At 54.4% G+C, this 19,167-nt stretch overlaps 1 protein-coding gene across 7 annotated transcripts in view; it reads left to right on the forward strand.

The window, feature by feature from the left end:
- CPEB1 (cytoplasmic polyadenylation element binding protein 1) overlaps window positions 1-19,167 on the forward strand; it is a 53,902-nt gene that overhangs the window by 23,144 nt on the left and 11,591 nt on the right. For 4 of the 7 annotated variants that reach the window (XM_075897498.2, XM_075897500.2, XM_075897499.2 and 1 more), the window contains exons 3-4: window positions 23-211; window positions 16,634-16,848. In XM_075897498.2, the coding sequence (XP_075753613.1) occupies window positions 23-211; window positions 16,634-16,848 (404 nt within the window). Of the gene's footprint in view, window positions 1-22; window positions 212-8,266; window positions 8,416-10,870; window positions 11,000-16,633; window positions 16,849-19,167 lie in introns of those variants that run through there. The other 3 variants (XM_075897503.2, XM_075897504.2, XM_075897502.2) reach the window with 3 other exon arrangements.

A 19,167-nucleotide genomic window follows, 5' to 3' on the forward strand; every position in this document is an offset into this window, starting at 1 on the left:
TGTGTTTGTTCCACCTGAGCAGACTTCCAGGACTCTGAAGGAACAGTGGCAAGCAGGATGCTTTTCCCCACCTCTGCGCAAGAGTCTCCCCGTGGCCTGCCGGATACGAACGACCTATGCCTGGGCCTGCAGTCTCTCAACCTGACTGGGTGGGACAGACCGTGGAGCACCCAGGATTCGGATACTGCAGCGCAGACCAGCACGCAGTCCGGTGAGTTGCTCTCTGCTGACACGCAGCAACAGTTGTTGATGATTTGCTTTTGTGAAAAGTGAAGCTGCTGTTGCCCAGAAAAGTGTAAGTACTGGCTGAGGGATTGCCCTTGGCCTTGTAAATGCTGAGTGTAATGGAGGGAGAGGTCGGGGGACAGAATGAGGGGGGATTGGTGAGTACTCCAGTCTTGGCTGCCGAAGGGAAGCATAACTTACAAATACTCAGGCTTCTCCTGCAGTGTCTGGGGAGGGATGAATGTGCAGATGAGCAAGAGGATTGATTAGTCTGCTGGTACCTTCCTAGCAAGTAGGTTAGGGTATATTTAGAGACTGAACTAAACACCTAGCCCGAGCCCCACTGCAGTGTGGTAGTGGAGTTAAACTCCGTTCCAGACAAATAGACTAGCCAGTTGCTACTAGGGCAAAATGGGGCTTCTGGGGGCTCCCCTGTGCCCGGTGGCAGGTGCTGCTGCAGCACACAAGCTTAGGGTGTGCACTCACTGGGGTGGGGATGTGGACTGAGCTCTGAACTCAGCCAGAAGCTTCCCAGCTTGGTAAAAAGCTGGGAGGGACAGTCTCATTCTCTCTGGCCTCAAACGAAAACAAAGCGTCCCTTTCCTTGTGGTGTTCAAACCCAGCAGCTTGCGTTGGAGACCTGCAGACTAGCGCTCGGCTTTGCAAGGGTTAAATCTCTACCCACCGGCTCTTGTTCTGCCCTTCCCCTTTCCAAATGCTGTTCACCCTGGCTTTCAGTGGGCTGGAGCTTGCAGCAGGAGGGAATGCTCTAGATCCGGGCACTGATACGCTTCAGGAAGCCCACTTTCCGTGCCCCTCACGTCTCTGGATTGGGGTTAGTGGTCTCCTTGTGCTGTGGTCAGGTAGCGTGTGAGGGGAAGGTGGGGACTCGTTTTCCAAGCCCTTCCGATAAAGCTCTGGAAAGAACGGCCTCACAGATGGTGTTAGTGACTGAAGTAGGAGTCCATGGAAATATCGCCTGCTTCAGCAGAGTTTGCACAAGTTCAGCCTGGTTGCTACAGAAACTCCTTTTTATAGCAGCGCCATGCTGCTTTGTTAGAAGGCTAGGGATCTGTGCATTGATAGGGGTGACTTAGGCACCCTAGGCACGTAGCAGGTGCTGAGAGCAATGTGGGTGGCAGTATCTTCTCCCTCTCCATCGGGGTGGTCACTTTGTGGAGGAAAGGAAGTGACCGCAGCCGGGGTGGGGGAAAGTGGTGGCGGCTGTTCTGCTGGCTAGCGTCACACCAAAGCACTTGCGCTTGTAGGGGTGTGCCTCCCTTCCCGCTGCCCCATGATTGTAGCCGGGGGTCACTCTGCCAGGGCAGCACTGAAAGTCACTTCAGATACTGCAAAACTGATCTGCGTGGTACACAGAGCAGGCCTCTTGGAGGTGCAGGTGCCTCACTGCGGCTTCCTCCTGGGGCTGGGGAGGAACTGTTCCAGGGACTGTTGCAAAGCAATCTACCCTGGTAGGGGAAGACGCCTTCCGTATTAATCAGGCTTAAGCTCAGGCCTCCGGGAAGAACTTTCTCCTGAGTGGTCTGAGAGCCCTTGGAGCTCCGGTAGGCTGATTCCTGCCCTCCTGTAATCCCAAAACAGCCAGCTGGCTTTCCCTGGCACCAGGGGCCCGTACGTGCTCCATGGAGCACCAAACTGATGGCTGCCTGCCCATCACTGGAGCCATCCTCCAGGCTAGTGATGGGGGAAATTGGCAGTCTCAGACTAAGCTGTGGACAGCAGTGCTAGTGCCCTGGATAACGACTAGCGTACCAAGCATTTTGGGCCGCGCCCGACGGGCACCATGGTACTGAACCGGAGGTAGGGACCTGAGAACAGCATAGTTGGACGTGGATGCGGGGTTGCTGCCACCCCACCTGGCTTGAAGCAGTTTGCATCCTAGCCAAATGGGAATGCTGTATAAATGGCCCCAGCCCCAGAGTGCGGGAACAATGGGTAAGCAAGCCAGCAATGTCTGGGTCTGAGGGTATTTCCTGCCATTGTTACCACCATCGTGTGTGTAAGGGGCAATGCCCTGCAAAGCTGTGTTGTGGGGCAACTTCTTGCTGCTGTTGCACTGGGCCTCACGTGATCAGCTGGAGCAGTCTCTGATGGTCTTTCTCAGTCCACATCCTGCCAGGCCATTCTCATGAACTACTGCCGCCGGTATGGCAGCACTCTGCTCTTCGGTGGGATAAAAAGCCTTGGTACATTGCGCAGTGGCAGGCTAAAACTGTGAGTGGCATTTTGAAGAAGCAGCAAATAAAAAACCAGACGTTTAAGCAATATAGATCACAGCTCCAGTGGGGACTTAAGACATGAAGATTGTGCAGCGCTAAATAGCCTCTGAATCTATAGAAAATTCAACTGGAAAGTAGTCTGGGGCGCTCCAGTGACCTCCTTGCAAACCTCTCCTGAGCAGTTACCTAGTTTGGGGTCTGTAGGACGCATCCGGCACACGTCGGGTACTGTTAACCACAGCTGTAATGCAGCATATACCTCATGCACAGGGTGTGGAGCTCAGTGGAGTACTCGGCACTGGGGATACTAATGGGCTCAGGCCTGAATATGCAGGCTGAGCACCTTGCAGGAGTGAACCCCCCTCCGGTGAGTGCACAGAATTAAAGCCTCCGTTTTGCATTCCTCCCTGCCATCCAGTCTCTATGGGGGGCTACAAGCCCCGCAGTGCAAATAGGGGAAGGGCGTTTGACGGCGCATAGTCTGGCCCACATAAACTTGTCATCTGCACCTGGGGAAGGAGCATCTCGTCTGCAGGATCCATGCTCACGTATCCAGAGCAGTTGGTTGGCAGTGCCGTTGCAGTCATGGCGTTGTCCTGGAGGCTGCATTCGCAGTCCAGCTCGGTGGGCAGCCCATTCGGGTTGGGGGGCCTGCAGGACATTTTGTTTGCCACGGTCCACACACAGGGTTACCAGGTTCCACTGGCTTCCACTCATGTCGCTTTTTCTTATTGACATTGAAGTGCCCTGCATGTGGAGCAAGGGCATGCAAAGTCAGGTGTGTGCTAACTGCACCAACATTGACCATGAGCAGCATGCCCCCCTGCATCCAGTCAGAGCTGCTGTCAGCACACCTGCACGCTCTAGGTACTCCAGCGCCGTAGCAAGACTCCTCTGTCCTGGGAGACTCTTGGTTGTAACAATCCTGCGACCCATTCGCTAGCCTCAGTTGCCCATCGCTGTCTAGCTGCTGTGCACCCTGCACTGAGGGAAATGGGAGAGGCAGGAGTGGCGCTTGCCAGGTGGCCGTGGCTGGCTGGAGACAGGCTGGTATCAGCATGCTGCTGTTCGGTTCCTTGTCTGCACCTCCCACAGCTGCAGTGTCTTGCCTCTCAGCACCTGGGCAGAGCTTTTGGGGGGGGGGGGGGTGTTCAGACTGGGCCTGGACCCCTTTGTGATGCACCCGGTAAAATACTTTTTCCCCGTGGGGGGGGGGGGGCGGGGTCCCAGTTTGAGCTGCACGCCACCTCAGAGGGGCCCGCAGGCATGGTGAGGTGGCCTTGCCTGGCCATGCCCGGTCTGCGCAGCATGCGACCAGCCTGTTGGTAATCAGTCTGCATCCCTGTTGTGCCAGAGGGATGAGTTCCCAGCTGGCCGTGCGAGGTCACTCCTTGGTGCTGCAGACGGGCCAGGGGTGGTCGGCATCAGGGAACCCTGCCTGCGGTGTGCTGGGCTCAGCGTCGGGTTGTCTGTCTCTAGAGCAGGGCTGGGAGGGGCCGAACACAGAACTGTTGTGCTGCCAGCCAGCAGCAGTGGGGAAGGTTCTAGCAGTGACTCAGCTGTAGAACTCCCCAGGGAGCTGGCCAGGAGGGGGGAAGTGCAGAAAGTTAACAACCGGTCGCAGATCAGGCTTCCTGCAGTGTCTGGGCTTGAGCACTGAGGAGCTGGGATGGGGACTCTTGGAGCTGAGAACTCCCCTAAAGCTTCCGACAGCCTCTGCCAGGTACAGGCTGCACCTGAGCTGGAGAAGGAAGAGCTGGCAGGCAGGGTGTCACCTTGTGCCCCTGTGGAACTGGAGCACAAATTGTCTTGCTGTTGTGGATGTGCACAGGGCCCCAGTCAGGTCAGGGCCCCGTTATGCCAGACACAGCAGACCAGCAAAAATGCAGAAGGCGTTTTTCTCTTGCAGGCAGACTGCTTCACGTCTGACCCCTTTCCCCGGGGGGTGGGAAGCTGCTCTGTCCCATGGCCATGGGGCTTGCAGTGCCTCTTCATGCTGACTCCACTGCATTGTGGGGTCAGCCATCTGCCGTGGAGAGGGTGGAACAGACTTTGCCCCTCTGCCAAGGAGCGTGCGCTCCCCAGGCAAGACGAGAGGTAGCGGCTGCCGCAGACCAAGATTGCTGCATCTGTTGGCTACAGGATTTAACGACTGTCTTGTGGCAGGAGAGGAACACTCAACTCACTGCTGCCACTAAAACTGTCTGTCAGGCTAAGAATATTGACTCAAGTCCCAGAAATCTGTTCTCGTGTGTCCAGGGAAGGGCTGCTACAGGAAATAACTGGCCTTGGCTGATTCCAGCCAGAGCATCTCCTGGAATGCAGAATTCCCTTCCCAGTTTAAAACCAGGAAATAGTGTTCAGTGCATCCAGGGCCCCCTGCTTCTCCTTAGCAGAGGGACACGGCATCGTCTGCTGCCTCCATTGTCCTGAAAGCGCTGGTTTAGTTTGCGTGCCCGTGTACTCTGACGGCAGCACATGAGCGATCTGTGAGGTAAAGCCCTGCAAGGAACCGCTTTTTAATCCCACTCCCCACTGCAGAGCCCTTAGATCCTGCAAGAGATGGCTTCCTCCATGCTGCTTCAAAGCAAAACCACGGTTGGCTAGTGCAGAATGGAATTCAGACCACTTCTACAGCTAAAAATAAAACAGCTTGCTTAACCCATGTGAAATTACTTAATTCCTGTTATTGACCTAAACTCTCCGTCCCTGGCTGGAGTATTAAAACTTTATTTCAATTGAGATGCTTTACATTGCTGAAATTACTGCTGTAACATTTTCCCATAAATTTGGGGTGTTCCCCCTGCACACACCAGTCTGAGGGGGCTACATGTAACCAAGAGGGTTAACTGATGAGCCCAGGTGGCTAACCATGTACTCAGGTACATGTTCACATCCCTAGCCTGTATCCGGCAGGGGTAGGTGGGAGCCGGTACACAGGGGGAGCCAGCTCCCACCTAGCCGCTTGCTCCACCCGCGCTGCTGCCTCCCTTAAAAGCCAGCTCCCCATTGAGCTGCCTGCCCTCGTGTGTAAAATGTGTAACTGCTGAATCTTTCAGTGGTTGCATGTTTACACAAATAGATGCATTTTAATGTCCCTAGCACAGGCCTTGGCAGACCCAGCCTCTGCTCGCTGGCAGGCGGCTTTAACTGCTTCCCCAACAGACACACCCTTTTTAGCCCATGCCCAGGGACCAGAGCTGTACTAGCACTGGAAGGGTCTGTAGCCGCTGCACTGCTATGAAAAGGCATCCCCAAGCACTGGCCGCAATACCTGTGCCAGCAGTGTTCTGCAGCACTGTACATTCATCAACTAGCTAATGCATCCTAAGCCACGTCCAGTCAGTGAATTGTTTGTCCAATAAACAGGCTGCTCACGCTCAGGTTGGAGAACCAGCTAATGTATTGGAACCACATACTGCCAAGCAGCAAGTTTAGGCTAGTGCCTGGTAGCTACTAACTGGCCTCGTGACAGCCATCTTGGATTCTTAACCGAGCCAACTCGTGTCTGTAGCATAGGGTCACAGGCTAAATCGTGCCATCTAATGGAAACTGAGTTCAGTGCTGTTTGTGCCTACAACCTGCCATTCTGGCAGCCTGTCTGACTGACTTCCATGGAGGTAATAACAAAATGCACAGGCGCTTGTGAGCAGAACAGGGATAAAAATCCGATCTGTTGGCTAGGCTCCAGTGGAGGGGCACGTTGGGTTAGTCTCTGATCCTGCGCAATAGGTAGCGGTTTGTGAGCCCTCCTTCAAGAGCTGCTTTGTCTTAACGGGGTCTGGGAAATCCAGTTAAACTGTGGTAAAGCCATCCTGGTGAGAGTCCTTGTGGGTGCAAATCCTCCCCGGTCTGTACTGGTGCCGCTTCCTTTGGAGGAGATAATAGCTCATCCACAGAACTCCCTGCCTCCCCCTGCTCAGAGCAAAGGTGGGCATGGACGCTTGCCCTTCCCTTGGCCTGATGGAGCCCAGTCACTTGCCCTTGCCGTTGCATACAAGTCAAACTCCCTTGCACCTGTTGAGTGACAGAGCCAAGTTCTGCTACTGGTACAGCTGACTCTAGCACCTCAGATCAAAGGAGGCTGAGTCAGCCTGTAATCCAGCAGTGCCCTGCAATGTTCTAAGATTGCTCAAGTAGCTCCAAGCCACCCTGGCCTGCTAATGGCTTATGCATCAGTCTGCTCTGCATTGCTGGCACTAGGCCTGGCATGGAAATTGCTTGTTGCTTTCTCGCTGGCCAGTGTAACAGACAGACGTGCTGTTTGTGCCTGGTTTGGTGCCTTCTAGCGGAGGACCCCCAGTCCCAGGCTGGAAGCGGCCCCATCTCTAAGCAGTCTGCCCCAATTTGACCCTCTCAGCAGTGCCCCAGAAACATCCTCTATTACTGGTGATCTGAAAAACCCGTATTCACCTGTAAGTCTGGAATCTAAAATGTTAAAAATAATTTTAGGTCAGCTCCAAACCAAATTAACAAAATATAATATCAGCGATGAGGGGGGGGGAGGGAGAATCCTTCCTGGTCAAAGGAAACATTTTTCACCCCCAAGAGGAAATGTTTCGATTTCAAGCCCTTAAAATGTTTTGGCCTCATTTTAAAAATCAAAATGATCTGAAACAAAGTAAAAAAAAATATTCAATTTAAATAATCCTAATACAGATTCTGGTGGAAAACCGTCCAGTCTTGGGGCAGTAACCCGGGAACCGAAGCAAGCAGAGGTAAAACCCGAACGTACAGCCAACATGCTGCGCGAACACCGTAGGCTGTGGAGGAAGCCCTCTCTTGCTTGGCTGCACTGGCCTTTCAGACCTTCATTGAGATCTTGGCCTGGTCTGGTGCAGACCCCAGAAGAGATCTGCTGTTACCAGGAGCCCCGGTCACTGCTGTATCTGCAGAGAGAGCTCTTCCTCTTCTTTTCTCCCTGACTCGCATAGGATTGTGCCTGGGTTCAGACTGCTCACTGCAGCAGACTACAGCACCTTGGCCTGCTGCTGCATTGCACCTGGCCACATTGGCCTGTTGGGCTGGCATAACGAGGCCATGTGGTGTGAGGCTGCAGAGCGACAGTCCCAGCAGTGCCAGGGGCGGGGGGGTGTGAAAGCCAGTCGGTAGGGAAAGGCGCGTGTGCACTGCCAGCAGAAGAGCTGCTAGAGCTGGTCGGGCCAGGCAGCAGAGATCCCAGTAGTGGCTCCTCTGACAGGGCACCTGATTGCCTGGGGCAGATGGCCCAGGAGCCGTGCTGGCTTGACAACACTGTCAAAGGGGGTCACTGCATGCTGGGCGCAGAGGGCAGGCTCTGCAAGACTGGCAGTTAGCATGTGCCTGCTCCGTCAGTCCCAGACATCCTGGGCGCGAGGGGGTCTCTGCAGTGAGCAAGGACAAATACTATAGCCCCTTCTCTGCTGACTCTGCAGAGGGCAGAGTATTCTGGGGTTGCTTGACAGGAGTACTGTCAGAATGGAGCGAAGGTGCTGGCAGCAACTGCTCTTGGGGCTCCCTGTCTGTGGGGCAGGTCCCAGCTAACAGTGACAGGTTTGGTGGCATGGATCTGACTCGGCCCGTGCAAGTGAACTTGGGACCCCAGAACTAAGCTCCTTAGAACGCGGCTCAGTCTGTCTGTGGTGGTGTGAAACAGTCCCCAGACTCCATTGTATTCATAGTGTGGCTGGGTGGGAAGCGACTAAAAACAGCTGACTCACGGGTGCTGCTGCCAGTTGGAGAGGCTGCTCCCAGGCACAGCAGCAGAGAGCCACAGGCCTGCACAGGCTCCCTCCTGCTGAAATGCTCTACCCCATGTGGTATTGAATAGCACAGAGCAGACTGGAGGGGGAGTGGAGAACGCCCTAAATGGTGTGGCAGACAGTCGGAAGACATTGGAGATGCTTGGCCATTTATCACGTAGGAGCAGAATCAGAGTCCTGGGAGAGACACGTGTGCCGGAGGCAGAAGGGTAAGTGGGAGGAAGCAGGCTGGGATGGTAACCCTGAGCACTCTCCTTGCAGTGGAGTTTGTTTGGCTTTGATGTCGGTGGAAATTAGCCCTGGAGCCAGGCTCAGATCAGGTGCACTCCAGCCCTTCTGGCAACGTGGTACAAGCCTGTATAAACGTTGGGGCCTGTTTTAGATGCATGCAAGTTGCTTTTTTTTGGCAGTTGCTGTCTAGCTTAAAGGTGCATGGCCCAGTTTTCAGACTTGCCCTGCATTATAGGGAATGTTTAATCTGTCCTCATAACTCAGCACTCCTCTAGGCTGCAGCTATAACTGGATAGTGGAAGTGTCTCTGCTTCTCTGTTCTTGCATATATCATCAGTCTCTGGTTTGCACCCTGCATCAGACACTGGCAAGGGAAAGTCTAATTGATACTTAAAATAGAGCAATGTGTGTTCCTGGGCTTTGCAACACAGCAAATGCACTACATTTGACCTGACAGGTTTGCTTTTAAGTCTTGGCTGCTGGAACTGATGCTAATGCTGCATATTTCTCCTGCTCTCTGCAAATCAGCATGCAGTTGTGCATGCTGTCCGGTTACCCACTTGTGTGTACGCTAGGCATGGAGATTACAACTGTCTGCAGAACCTTGTAAGTCTTCCCTAGTCTTCAACTTGTGCTGATGCCTGATCATCCCCACCAACATCCTGGCACATCTCCCCACAGCCTGCTTGGCTCAGCTCCTTCCTTGACCTTGGCCAAGGCCTGCGTCTCAGCATCTTGCTTCCCAGTGCTGATCAATTCAACCCTCTCTAGACCTGAGGCAAGAATGTGACTGCAGTTGTGTAAAATGGGGAGCTGAGGCGCACCACTAAAGTGACTCATCATGGTCTGAATTGGTGCTAGAGCCAGGGGTAGAACCCAGGGGTTTGGACATGTTCTGTGCTGGAACTCTGGGCTCTGCTTTCCATACGAGCATGCAAATGGCCCCCTGGCACCTAAACGCCCTGCTAGATGGTCCCGTGAGCTTTCTCATTGCAAAACACTAACTGGCATTAGGGTTCAGGGCCAACAGCCATTCAGATGGTAGGGCCAGTCCTATTGGAAAGGAAGAAAGCAAACTGGAAGCTCAAACAGTTCAGGCAAATGCAGTATCTACAAATCCAGGGCACCTTTGCCCTCGGTGCTAACCGCATACTCAGCATTGTGCAAAATTCAACCTGTGTAAGACGTCTGGCTACATGGACGGGTGTGTGTGGGGGGGGGGGAGGGTGTTACCAGAGAACTCTGCATAGTAAGTAAAACCAGCGCTTGCCTTAAATCTGGTGCTTTCCCATAGGATTGATGGGTGTGAGCTTGCCCCAGGTGTGGGGAATAATAGCTGCTCCTTTCAGCTAATGTGTGTGAATGGTATTAATGCAGTATTATCCATGCGGAACATTCTTAACCTTTGTCTTCTGTAGGGAGTGAGGAGGCAGAGCTGTAGGTGGCCCAGTGCTGGGGGTGTGAAGTATCGGCTACTTAACTAATCCAGTAGTGGATGGAATTTCCATTGGCTAGTTGATTAGTCTATGGCGTGGGGGGCGCTCCCGCTCTGCATTTTAAATGTAGTAAGAGCCCAACAGGCTGTTACATTACAGTGCAGAGTCGCAGCAGTCCCGGGGGTGGTGTGAGCAGAGACTAAACTGTCCTGACTTGCACCGTCCCTCCGCACCACAGAGTACTAGGGGAACCAGCTTTTAAGCCGGCTCTCCCAGCACCAGTTTCTGCTTCCCTCACCTTGCTGCGTCTGATAAGAGTAGTTTAGTAGTTGACTAAGCCACTAGTTGTTTGCATCCCTTCCCAGTGCTGTGTGCTAGATGGCCAGTGAGTCCCCGTCCCTGCCTCTGGCTCTGCCACATGGAGCAGACTTGGTGACGCTAGATGTCCCAGAAGGGATGCCAAGTGTTTTGCAGATGCTTTCCAAGCCAGGAGGGGTGATACCTGTCACTGTTCTGGCGACTCCTAGACAGGCTGCTTGCACTTAGCCAGGTGGTGAAAGCCGCAGCGGAGCTCTTCTTGGAGTGGGCTAGGCAGGACACGGGGCTTTTTCTCTGCAAGTTTGTTCCCACAACTGGCTCTGACAAGTCTGCACCATGTTCAACATCTGCTGCCCCGGACACAGGGCTTCCGTCTCTGCTCCCTCCCCCCCACAAGTGCAGCTCCTAAACTGCTGGGCCATTGCAGTGCTGTTCCAGGGAGCAGCAGGCATAGTGGAGACATGGGCACTGGTCTCTGTGCCTGTGGCAACAATGTTGCACCTTTTGCATGAGCCATCTTCTGTGTGCCTCTCTGCTTGGCGAACGGATCCACCCGGCTGCTGCTTGTGCATGGCCTCTCCTGTGCTGAAACGTCTGCGCAGGCTGAGCACCGCTCACGCCTCCTCGGGGGTCCGTCTCTGCTGCCGAGCTTGGCACTGTCTCCGCAGCGGGAGGTGGATGGGAGCAAATGCTCCTGACAGCTTCTCTTACTCCTTGTGAATGCGAGTGCAGGAGCAGCCTCAGCATTCGATTGGCACATCCTTACTAGACTGCTACATTGAACAGCAGCAGATCAATCTCCGGCACAGTAAGTAGAGATTCGGGCTGTGACCCTGTAGTCAAGTAACCGATAAGCAAGAGCCTCTAGGTTAATGCTATAGACTGCATGCATCCCCGCCGCCACCAGTGAATTTTTCAGTAGGCAGGCCAGCAGCCCCCTCAGTCCCGGCTTGCGCAGGAGCCAGGCCCTACCCCCGCTGCAGCGCTACATTTCAAGTGTATTAGGAGCCCGGCAGGCAGGCCTGCTCAGTTCCCTCCTCCCCCTGGACAGGGGCTGCTGCCTCTGTATCTGCACTACAGGTCTGCTGTGGGGCTATTGCAGAGCCTCCTCTGTGATGCTGTAGCAGAGTCCATGGCTCTCCCTGGGGCCCATGGGCTGGGAGGGGTGTAGTGTCAGAGTGGGGGTGGGGGGCAACTTAGAACAGGGGTGGGGAGCCTTGGGCCCAGGGGTTGGTTGTGGCCCCCCGCTTGCCTGGATCTGGCCCCTGAGGCTTGGGCCCCCCCACACTGGCACTCCAGTTCCCACTGCATCACTGTGGGGCTGGAGGGTACAATCTACTAGCCTGGGGCCCCCTAGACTTTGGCATGTGGGGGGAGTTTTTCTCCTCAGTTGCAGGCCATGTCAGTGAGGGGTTGTTTTTGTTTTGCTTCTCACTTGAGTGCAACCCTCAACAGACTTTTTTGTGGGTCAGTGGACCCAACACACAAAAAGGTTCCCTGCCCTGACTTACAAATTAGGTGACAGGAGCACAGACTGATTCCTTTATATATAAAATATTTGACCCACTTAGCTCTAATAGTAACATGTTCTCACATCTTGGGTCATCTCACTTCAGAGACATTGGTGTTTAAAATGTTAGTGTACAGTCTGTTAACTCTTGAATGCAACAGTTGAAACACCTGCAGAAAAATCTAGTTGCCTTTCTATTGCCCTCTTGCAGTTCAAATGTGGAACCGATGATTTCACTTGTGGAAACAAGGCCCTGGGAGTTTATATTGCACATGTCTTGGCTCTGGGGGTGTTAAACTATTGCAGGTAACCTAGAAACTGACTTTCCTGAGTAAAATGGACACTTCCATGTCATTTATAGTATTGCCAAGTCCAGATGGTCACACCATGATTTTGACTTGCCAAACTCATGAAAGTGGCTTTGAAATCACAAGACTGAATAGTTTTGGTGTCTTTATTGGCTGTCTCCTTTCTGAACCTTTACGTACTTGGGTCTCCTTTTGAAGCTTTTTGCCCCAGCCACAAGGGCTAAACTTCATTTTTTAAGAACGAGGGCTGAAATCACCAGGTCGACTTGTCTCCAAGTGCTGAGGCTTTAGCAACAGTCCTGAGACTCGTGACTCACTCAGGAGACTTGGCAGCGCTGCTTTCACTTCTGTTCAAAGGCTGGTTACTTTCCAGCAGACTCTTAAACACAACGCTCCGGTGCTGGAGTCGCAGGTCTCACAGGAGCACCGCTAATGCCGAGAGAATTCCATGTTTTAGATTTGGGCAGGAGGGATGAGACATGGGAGGACTGCTGTAGCCAGGGGAAAATACACAGGCCCAGGTGCTCTGGGCACCCCATGTCCAGTGGGAATCTCTACCACTGCTGGCTCTTCCCTGGGTTTTGGCCCCTCGGTCTCCTCCCCTTTTCTGAGCACAACTTCCTGCCAGTCTCTCACAGGGAAGTCAGAAAGGGTTCAGCTTCAAGTCCCTTGCAGTCTCTTCAGCAGGGCCACCTCCCACCCCTCCCTCCAGCAGAGGGATTTCTGTTTAAGGTAAGAAAGGGCTGGGCTTGCCTTTAATCACCCTGCCCCTGTAAACATTGCACTGGCTGCTGCCCCAGGGAGGCACAGAGAGCTCCTCTGCATGCAGAACGCTCCTTCCCCAGTTTCTAGCTCCGCCAGTGAGCACCTGTACGAAAGGGGGGGCTGTGCCCCCACCCCTCAGCTGGCACCCTGATCAGTCTCTGGCAATGCTGAGAAGCAGAGCGCCAGGCGGAGAGCAGGCCAGGACCCAACTGCAGTGCAGGCTGCATTTCCGTCCAGGGGATTTCAGAAAGTTATGGACGGGCCATGGCCTGGAAGCAAGACTTAAATTCACGGCCTGTGACCTAGCCATGACTTGTGCGCTCTACCCCTGGCGAGGGGGGGCTGCCTGTGCTCTGGGGGGTGGAGGGTAGTTGGGGTGGGAGGCCTGGTTGGCAGGCTCCCTATCCAGCTCCTCGTTGCCTCTGGAAGCGGCATCGTGTCCCTCCCGGCCCAGCTGCCCTGGCAGCAGTGCAAGTCTGGAGGCCCTGGAAAGTCCTGGAAGCCATGACTCCTGTGAGCACTGACAAAACGGCGCCTCCATTGTAAACAAGCTTGGGAGTCCTGGGGGTGATGGCATCTGGTCCTGGCTCCACCTACGGAGCCGGGGACTCTGGAGTACAGTCCTGGTAGGTCTCAAGGGCGAGCAGGAAGCCTGCACTGAATAGCTTCGCGCAGACAGCACACACGGCTTGCAGTCTAGTGCCCGCAGGCAGGCAGCAGTCTGTGTGCAGGAGGAGTGCTCGGGAAGTTCCCGACCTTGGTGGAGCAATGCTCATAATGAGTTTGCGGGATTGGGACCTCAGCTTCTAATGCGGAGGATTCCACTTAGTTAACCAATGCTGTGATGCAGTAAAGTACTCAGCCTGTCTGGAAATTCTTGGCCTCACGGTACAGATCTTACCTGCTAGGCACTTACCTGGGGAGCAATTTGTAGGCGAGCCCAGCTCCACTACAGAGACCTGGGCGGTCCAAACAAAGGAGGCAAGTAACTCCCCCACTTGACCAGGCTCCCGCATACCCAAGGGCTGTTAACCTGAGATCTGGTGGGACTGTCACCATGGTGTTAATCCCCCGAAGGCTGGAGTAGGCAGCCCTGGTAGCGCCTTGGGGCAGTTCCCTGCTGGCGGTGGGGGTTGCATATGGCCCCCAAGTAACACAACTTTCTGCCAGTCTGTGTCACAGGGAGGTCAGCAGGGATGCATTTGGCAGCTCTGAGCTTGGGCAGCAGCATGAGCCAGCTATGCATCAGAGCTCGTAATGTTCAATGACTAATCAGATTTTTTTTAGACTCTCTAACAAATTCAGCTGTCTTCCCTGAACAATGCCCGAGCTGTATTGCTTTCAGACGTGCCACGTGACTTCCGAGAAGCCTGAAGCCATGCATGGGCTGAGACACATTCTGTCCAGCAAATGGGTACTCTGAAAAGGGCCCTCCTCTCCCCTCCCCCTCACTGTGGGCCTTAGCTTGTCCTTAATGACTGCTCCTGCCATGCAGTGCCACCTGCAGCGGTCAGCACTGGTACTGAGACGCCTTTGTGAGGCTGCTTGTGCTGGCAGCAGGCACCTGGTCTGTGCTGGCACGCCTGCTGTACCCACAACTGGTGCTGAGCAGTGTTTGCAGCGGAGGAGGGGCCTGCAGAGCAGTGGGGGGCAACCTGCAGCCCATTGCGGTTCTGTGGCCCACGAGGCCGTTGGTTTACTGCACTGGGTTGCCAGACTGCTGGTTTTTGGCAATGGAGGTTTTTTCCTGCTGGTATTACAAGAGCGAAGGGAGGTGCAGGAGCCATGCACGCCCTCTGCATCTCATCCGAGCGCTGCTATCGGCGCTCCCCAGCCAAACTGCCCTGTCCCGAGGGCCGTCTTGGTTATGACTGTCCCGCGGCCCACTGAGATGGAGGATGGCTCATGGGGCCCACTGGCTGCTGTAGTGTTTGGGCTGATGGGAGGCTAAAGGGGAATCAATGCTGAGTAGCAAAAAGTCCCCTCATGGCTGCTGTAGAAGGGCAAGGCAAGCGAGTGCTGTGCAGTCGGTACCTGGCTCCAGCAGCCTGAGCGCCCAGAGCTGCAGACTGGCAGGTCCCTGTGCCATAGGGCAGAGATGGTCGAGTAGGGGTCCCCACAGGTCTGCTGGGAGGCATCGGCTCCTCTGGGTCAGGTTCTCCGCCTGGGGGCTGAGCCTCAAAGGGCAGCAGGATGGGTTAAGGTGCGGCAACAGGACGGTTGCCTGGGGCCCCTTTGCCGTAGGGTCCCATGAAGCTGTTACTCTCTTTGCCTCTCGGCACCAGGGCTCAGAAGACTCTTGGAAGGGCCACGGGGGTGGAGAAGCACTGCCCCAGGGACCATGCACCTGCTATGGACGCAGCAGGGTTCCTTCCCGCCTCTAAACCTCTGGGCGGGGCTGCTGCTGGTGATGGTGCAACCCAGGCTTCTCTCTGCTGGGTGGGCGGGGACGAGGAACCGTTGGAATACTCCAGCAAGCCACTAAGATTTGCATCTTAAAGAGCTAGGCTGCCTAGCCTCTGATTTCTAGCAGTCTCTTGCCACTCGCATGTTCAGCTGCAAGCAGGCACTGCACAGAGCTGACGTGCCCGTAAATCCGGCTCCTGCTTGGTGAAGAGGCACCTCTGGCCCTGGCCTGGCGGGGACTTACAGGTGCTGGACTGTCAGCCAGCGTGTTCAGGCTCTGGGAGAGGGAAGGCGAGATTCTGTCCTAGAACTAGAGCCAGCGTTTTCAAAGGTTTTCTGTAACCCTGCGGGGGCCTAGTCCGGCCTAAGGAAGGGGTGGGGTGGTGGCCACTGACCAGTGGTGAAGGCTGCCTTTCTGGAAGCCAGCCCAGAGCAGATGCTTAGGTAGCCAGCTGGGAAATCACTGCAGGCTCCAGACAAGCTATAAATGCTCCAAACCCCTGAGCTGCTGTGGAGGGGCCCTGCAGAGCCTTGCCCGGGTGGTACCAGGCCCTGACTGATCCTGTGCTTGCCCGAGGGAGGTCTCCGGGGGAGGGGAATAGGCGTCCAAGGCTCAAACTCGCCTGTGGAGCCCTGCACCGGGTGCTGGCGGCGGTTTCAGCCGGCTGGTGGGAGCTGCTCTGTGGGACCGGGCGTTGCGTTGGAGCGGCGCAGTCTGGGGCAGCGGTGGGAGGTGACTGCTCTGCCCCCTTGTGCAGGAAGCTGTGGGGGAGGCGTGGCGTGTGCACACCAGGGGGCCTGAATGTCTGGAGAGGGGGAGACAGGGCAATGGGCAATGTCAGTGGTGACGTGCGCAGGACTGTTGGCTGGCTTCTGGGCACACACCTATTTATCAGCAGGCTCTGGCAGTGTTGGTAGCCAGGGCAGTGGCAGGTACGTGTCTAGCCGAACCCAGTGCAATGTTCGTGGCCCCTGCTGGGTAGCCAGTAAAACCAGCCCTCCTCCTTCCCGGCTCTGTGCAGGGGGGCGTCTTCCTGTAGGGTGATGCCCAATGTGCCACGGGGCAGCGCCGGGGTATCCTCGATGCCTTGCGGAGACGTGAAGGGGTAACGTCCCAGCCTCTGCCGGCATGCAGCACATCGAAGATCAGGCAGTTCTGCTCCCAGTGCTGTTGGGGCCTTGGCACCGGTTGCCCTGCCGGCAATATATAATGTCTGTGGCCCCCCCATGCCAGCGTTGCTGACTCGCCTGTGCACATTAACCAGGGTGCTGGCGCAACTCAGTGTCTCCGGGCAGCCCAGCAGGTTTTCAGGAGCCCGCTAGCTTCCAGACACCGGGGGAGGAGGCCCCCCGCGCCACCTAGCCAGACTGAGCCACCACGGTGCAGCCTGATGCCAGAGCCTTTCTGGAGTGCTGGGCCCAACATGCTGATGGGCGGGTTTCTCTGTCCTAGTGCTCAACATGCTCAGTAGCCCTCTGGGGAAGCCCCCGCTGGGCTTCCTGCCTCTGGATCCGATTGGCTCCGACTTGGGCGAGAAGTTCCCCACGCCCACTCTGAGGAGCTCCCGCCTGGACAGCCGCGCTCTGCTGGACTCCCGCTCCAGCAGCCCCTCGGACTCCGACACCAGCGGATTCAGCTCTGGCTCTGATCATCTCTCCGACCTGATTGTGAGTTGGGTCTTTTGCTCTCAAGTGTTTGCCTGGCCCCCTTAGGTCAGCGCTGGCACCACTGCAAAGCCCCCGGGCCCAGCCTGAGGCAGCAAAAGGAAGGAATTGCTCTGTTTTCCCAATGGCGCCTAGCCCGAAATAAAGGGAGTTGCTTCCTTGCTGGCTCTGCTGCCCTCACCCGGGTTTGCATGCAGACTGGCTTACCCAGCACCACCCCCTCCCCTGGGGTGAAGGGAGCCCACCAGTGAGCCAGTTATTCCTTGAACAATGGCTGTGAAGGGGTAACTTGCTCCTGGGATTACCTTTATGGCATGGCTCAGGTGGTCTGGCCCCTCAGCAGCAGTTCCAGGGCACCCACTTGTCCTGCCCTGGCTGCTCTCATTTCTCCTGTGTAAAGAAGCTGCTTTGATAAGGCTCAAGGAGCTAATAATGGAGGAGAGGAGGGGCCGTGAATTGGAGTGGGGGGTTGCCCTTAATTGTTGAAACCAAATAGTCCTCCAGTATCTGACCTGTAGCTAGTCTCAAGTGCTCACTGTCTGCCTGTTGTATTCCCTTCAGACTGGTCCCAGAGCTGCCACTGGCCTCTGAATCTGACCCACATCTTAAATGGCATTACACGGGGATTTTTAAAAAAATCGGAAGCTGGTGGGACTTTGCCACATGTCACCAGTTACATTGAAAGGTGAACTGTCAGGTTGGAGGAAGGTTACTAGCGGAGTTCCTCAGGGATCAGTTTTGGGGCCAATTTTATTTAATCTTTTTATCGCTGACCTTGGCACCAAAAGTGGAAGTGTCCTGATAAAATTTGCGGATGACACAAAGTTGGGAGCTATTGCCAATTCAGAAAAGGATCGGGATATCATACAGGAAGATCTGGATGATCTTGTAAATTGGAGTGATAGCAAAAGGATGAAATTTAATAGTGAGAAGTGTAAGGTTATGCATTTAGGGATTAACAAGAATTTTAGTTATAAGCTGGGGACACATCCGTTGGAAGTAACGGAGGAGGAGAAGGACCTCGGAGTTCTGGTTGATTATAGGATGACTGAGCCGCCATTGTGACATGGCCGTGAAAAAGGCTAATACGGTCTTGGGATGTATTAGGCGAGGTATTTCCAGTAGAGAGATGGAGGTGTTAGTGCCATTATACAAGGCATTGGTGAGACCCCATTTGGAATACTGTGTGCAGTTCTGGTCTCCCATGTTTAAGAAGGATGAATTCAAACTGGAACAGGTACAAAGAAGGGCCACTAGGATGATCCGAGGAATGGAAAACCTGTCTTATGAAAGGAGACTCAAGGAGCTTGGCTTGTTTACCTTAACCAAAAGAAGGCTGAGGGGGGACATAATTGCACTCTTTAAATATATTAGAGGTATAAATACCAGGGAGGGAGAGGAATTATTTAAGCTTAATACCAATGTGGACACAAGAACAAATGGATTGAAGTTGGCTAGTAGGAAGTTTAAACTTGAGATTAGACGAAAGTTTCTAACCATTAGTGAGGTTCTGGAACGGCCTTCCAAGGGAAGTAGTGGGGGCAAAAGATCTATCTGGTTTCAAGATTAAACTAGATTGGTTTATGAAGGGGATGGTTTGATGAGATAACATGATCTTGGTAACTAATTGACCATTCATTATCAGTGGGAAATAGGTCAATGGAGGGATGATAGGAGTTACTATAGAGAACTTTCTGGGTGTCTGGCTGATGAGTCTTGCCCACATGCTCAGGGTTTAGCTGATCGCCATATTTGGGGTCGGGAAGGAATTTTCCTCCAGGGTAGATTGTCAGAGACCCTGGAGGTTTTTGCCTTCCTCTGTAGCATGGGGTACAGATCACAGCTAGAGGATTCTCTGCATCTTGTGGTCTTCAAAGTATTTGAAGGCTTCAATATCTGAGATACAGGTGAGAGGATTATTCTAGGAGGGGTGGATGAGATTCTGTGGCCTGCGTTGTGCAGGGGGTCAGACTAGATGATCATAATAGTCCCTTCTGACCTTAAGGTCCATGAGTCTGAGTCAGTTCCAAAGAAAATGGATGTCTCTAACTGAACTGCAGTTGACTCTTTGGAAAGTACTTGCCATGTGCTGTGCAGTGCCCTGCTCCAAGAGCTAGGAACTAGCTAAAGAAAGGGGGAGTTAGTACTCACTGCTTTGTGTACTGTGGCTGAAGTCTGTTGGGCGATAGGTTACCTGCGAGTCTGGTTGCCTGTGGCCTAGCTGGGGGGCTGGCTTCTGTGGTAGCAGTGTTGGAGGAAGGCTGTGCAGCTCCGGCCTTGTCTACGCTGGCACTTTTTGCCGCAGGCACAGATTTGCACGCC

This window comes from Pelodiscus sinensis, chromosome 14 (assembly GCF_052426305.1).
Source record: "Pelodiscus sinensis isolate ZL-2025 chromosome 14, ASM5242630v1, whole genome shotgun sequence".
Classification (NCBI taxonomy): domain Eukaryota; kingdom Metazoa; phylum Chordata; order Testudines; family Trionychidae; genus Pelodiscus; species Pelodiscus sinensis.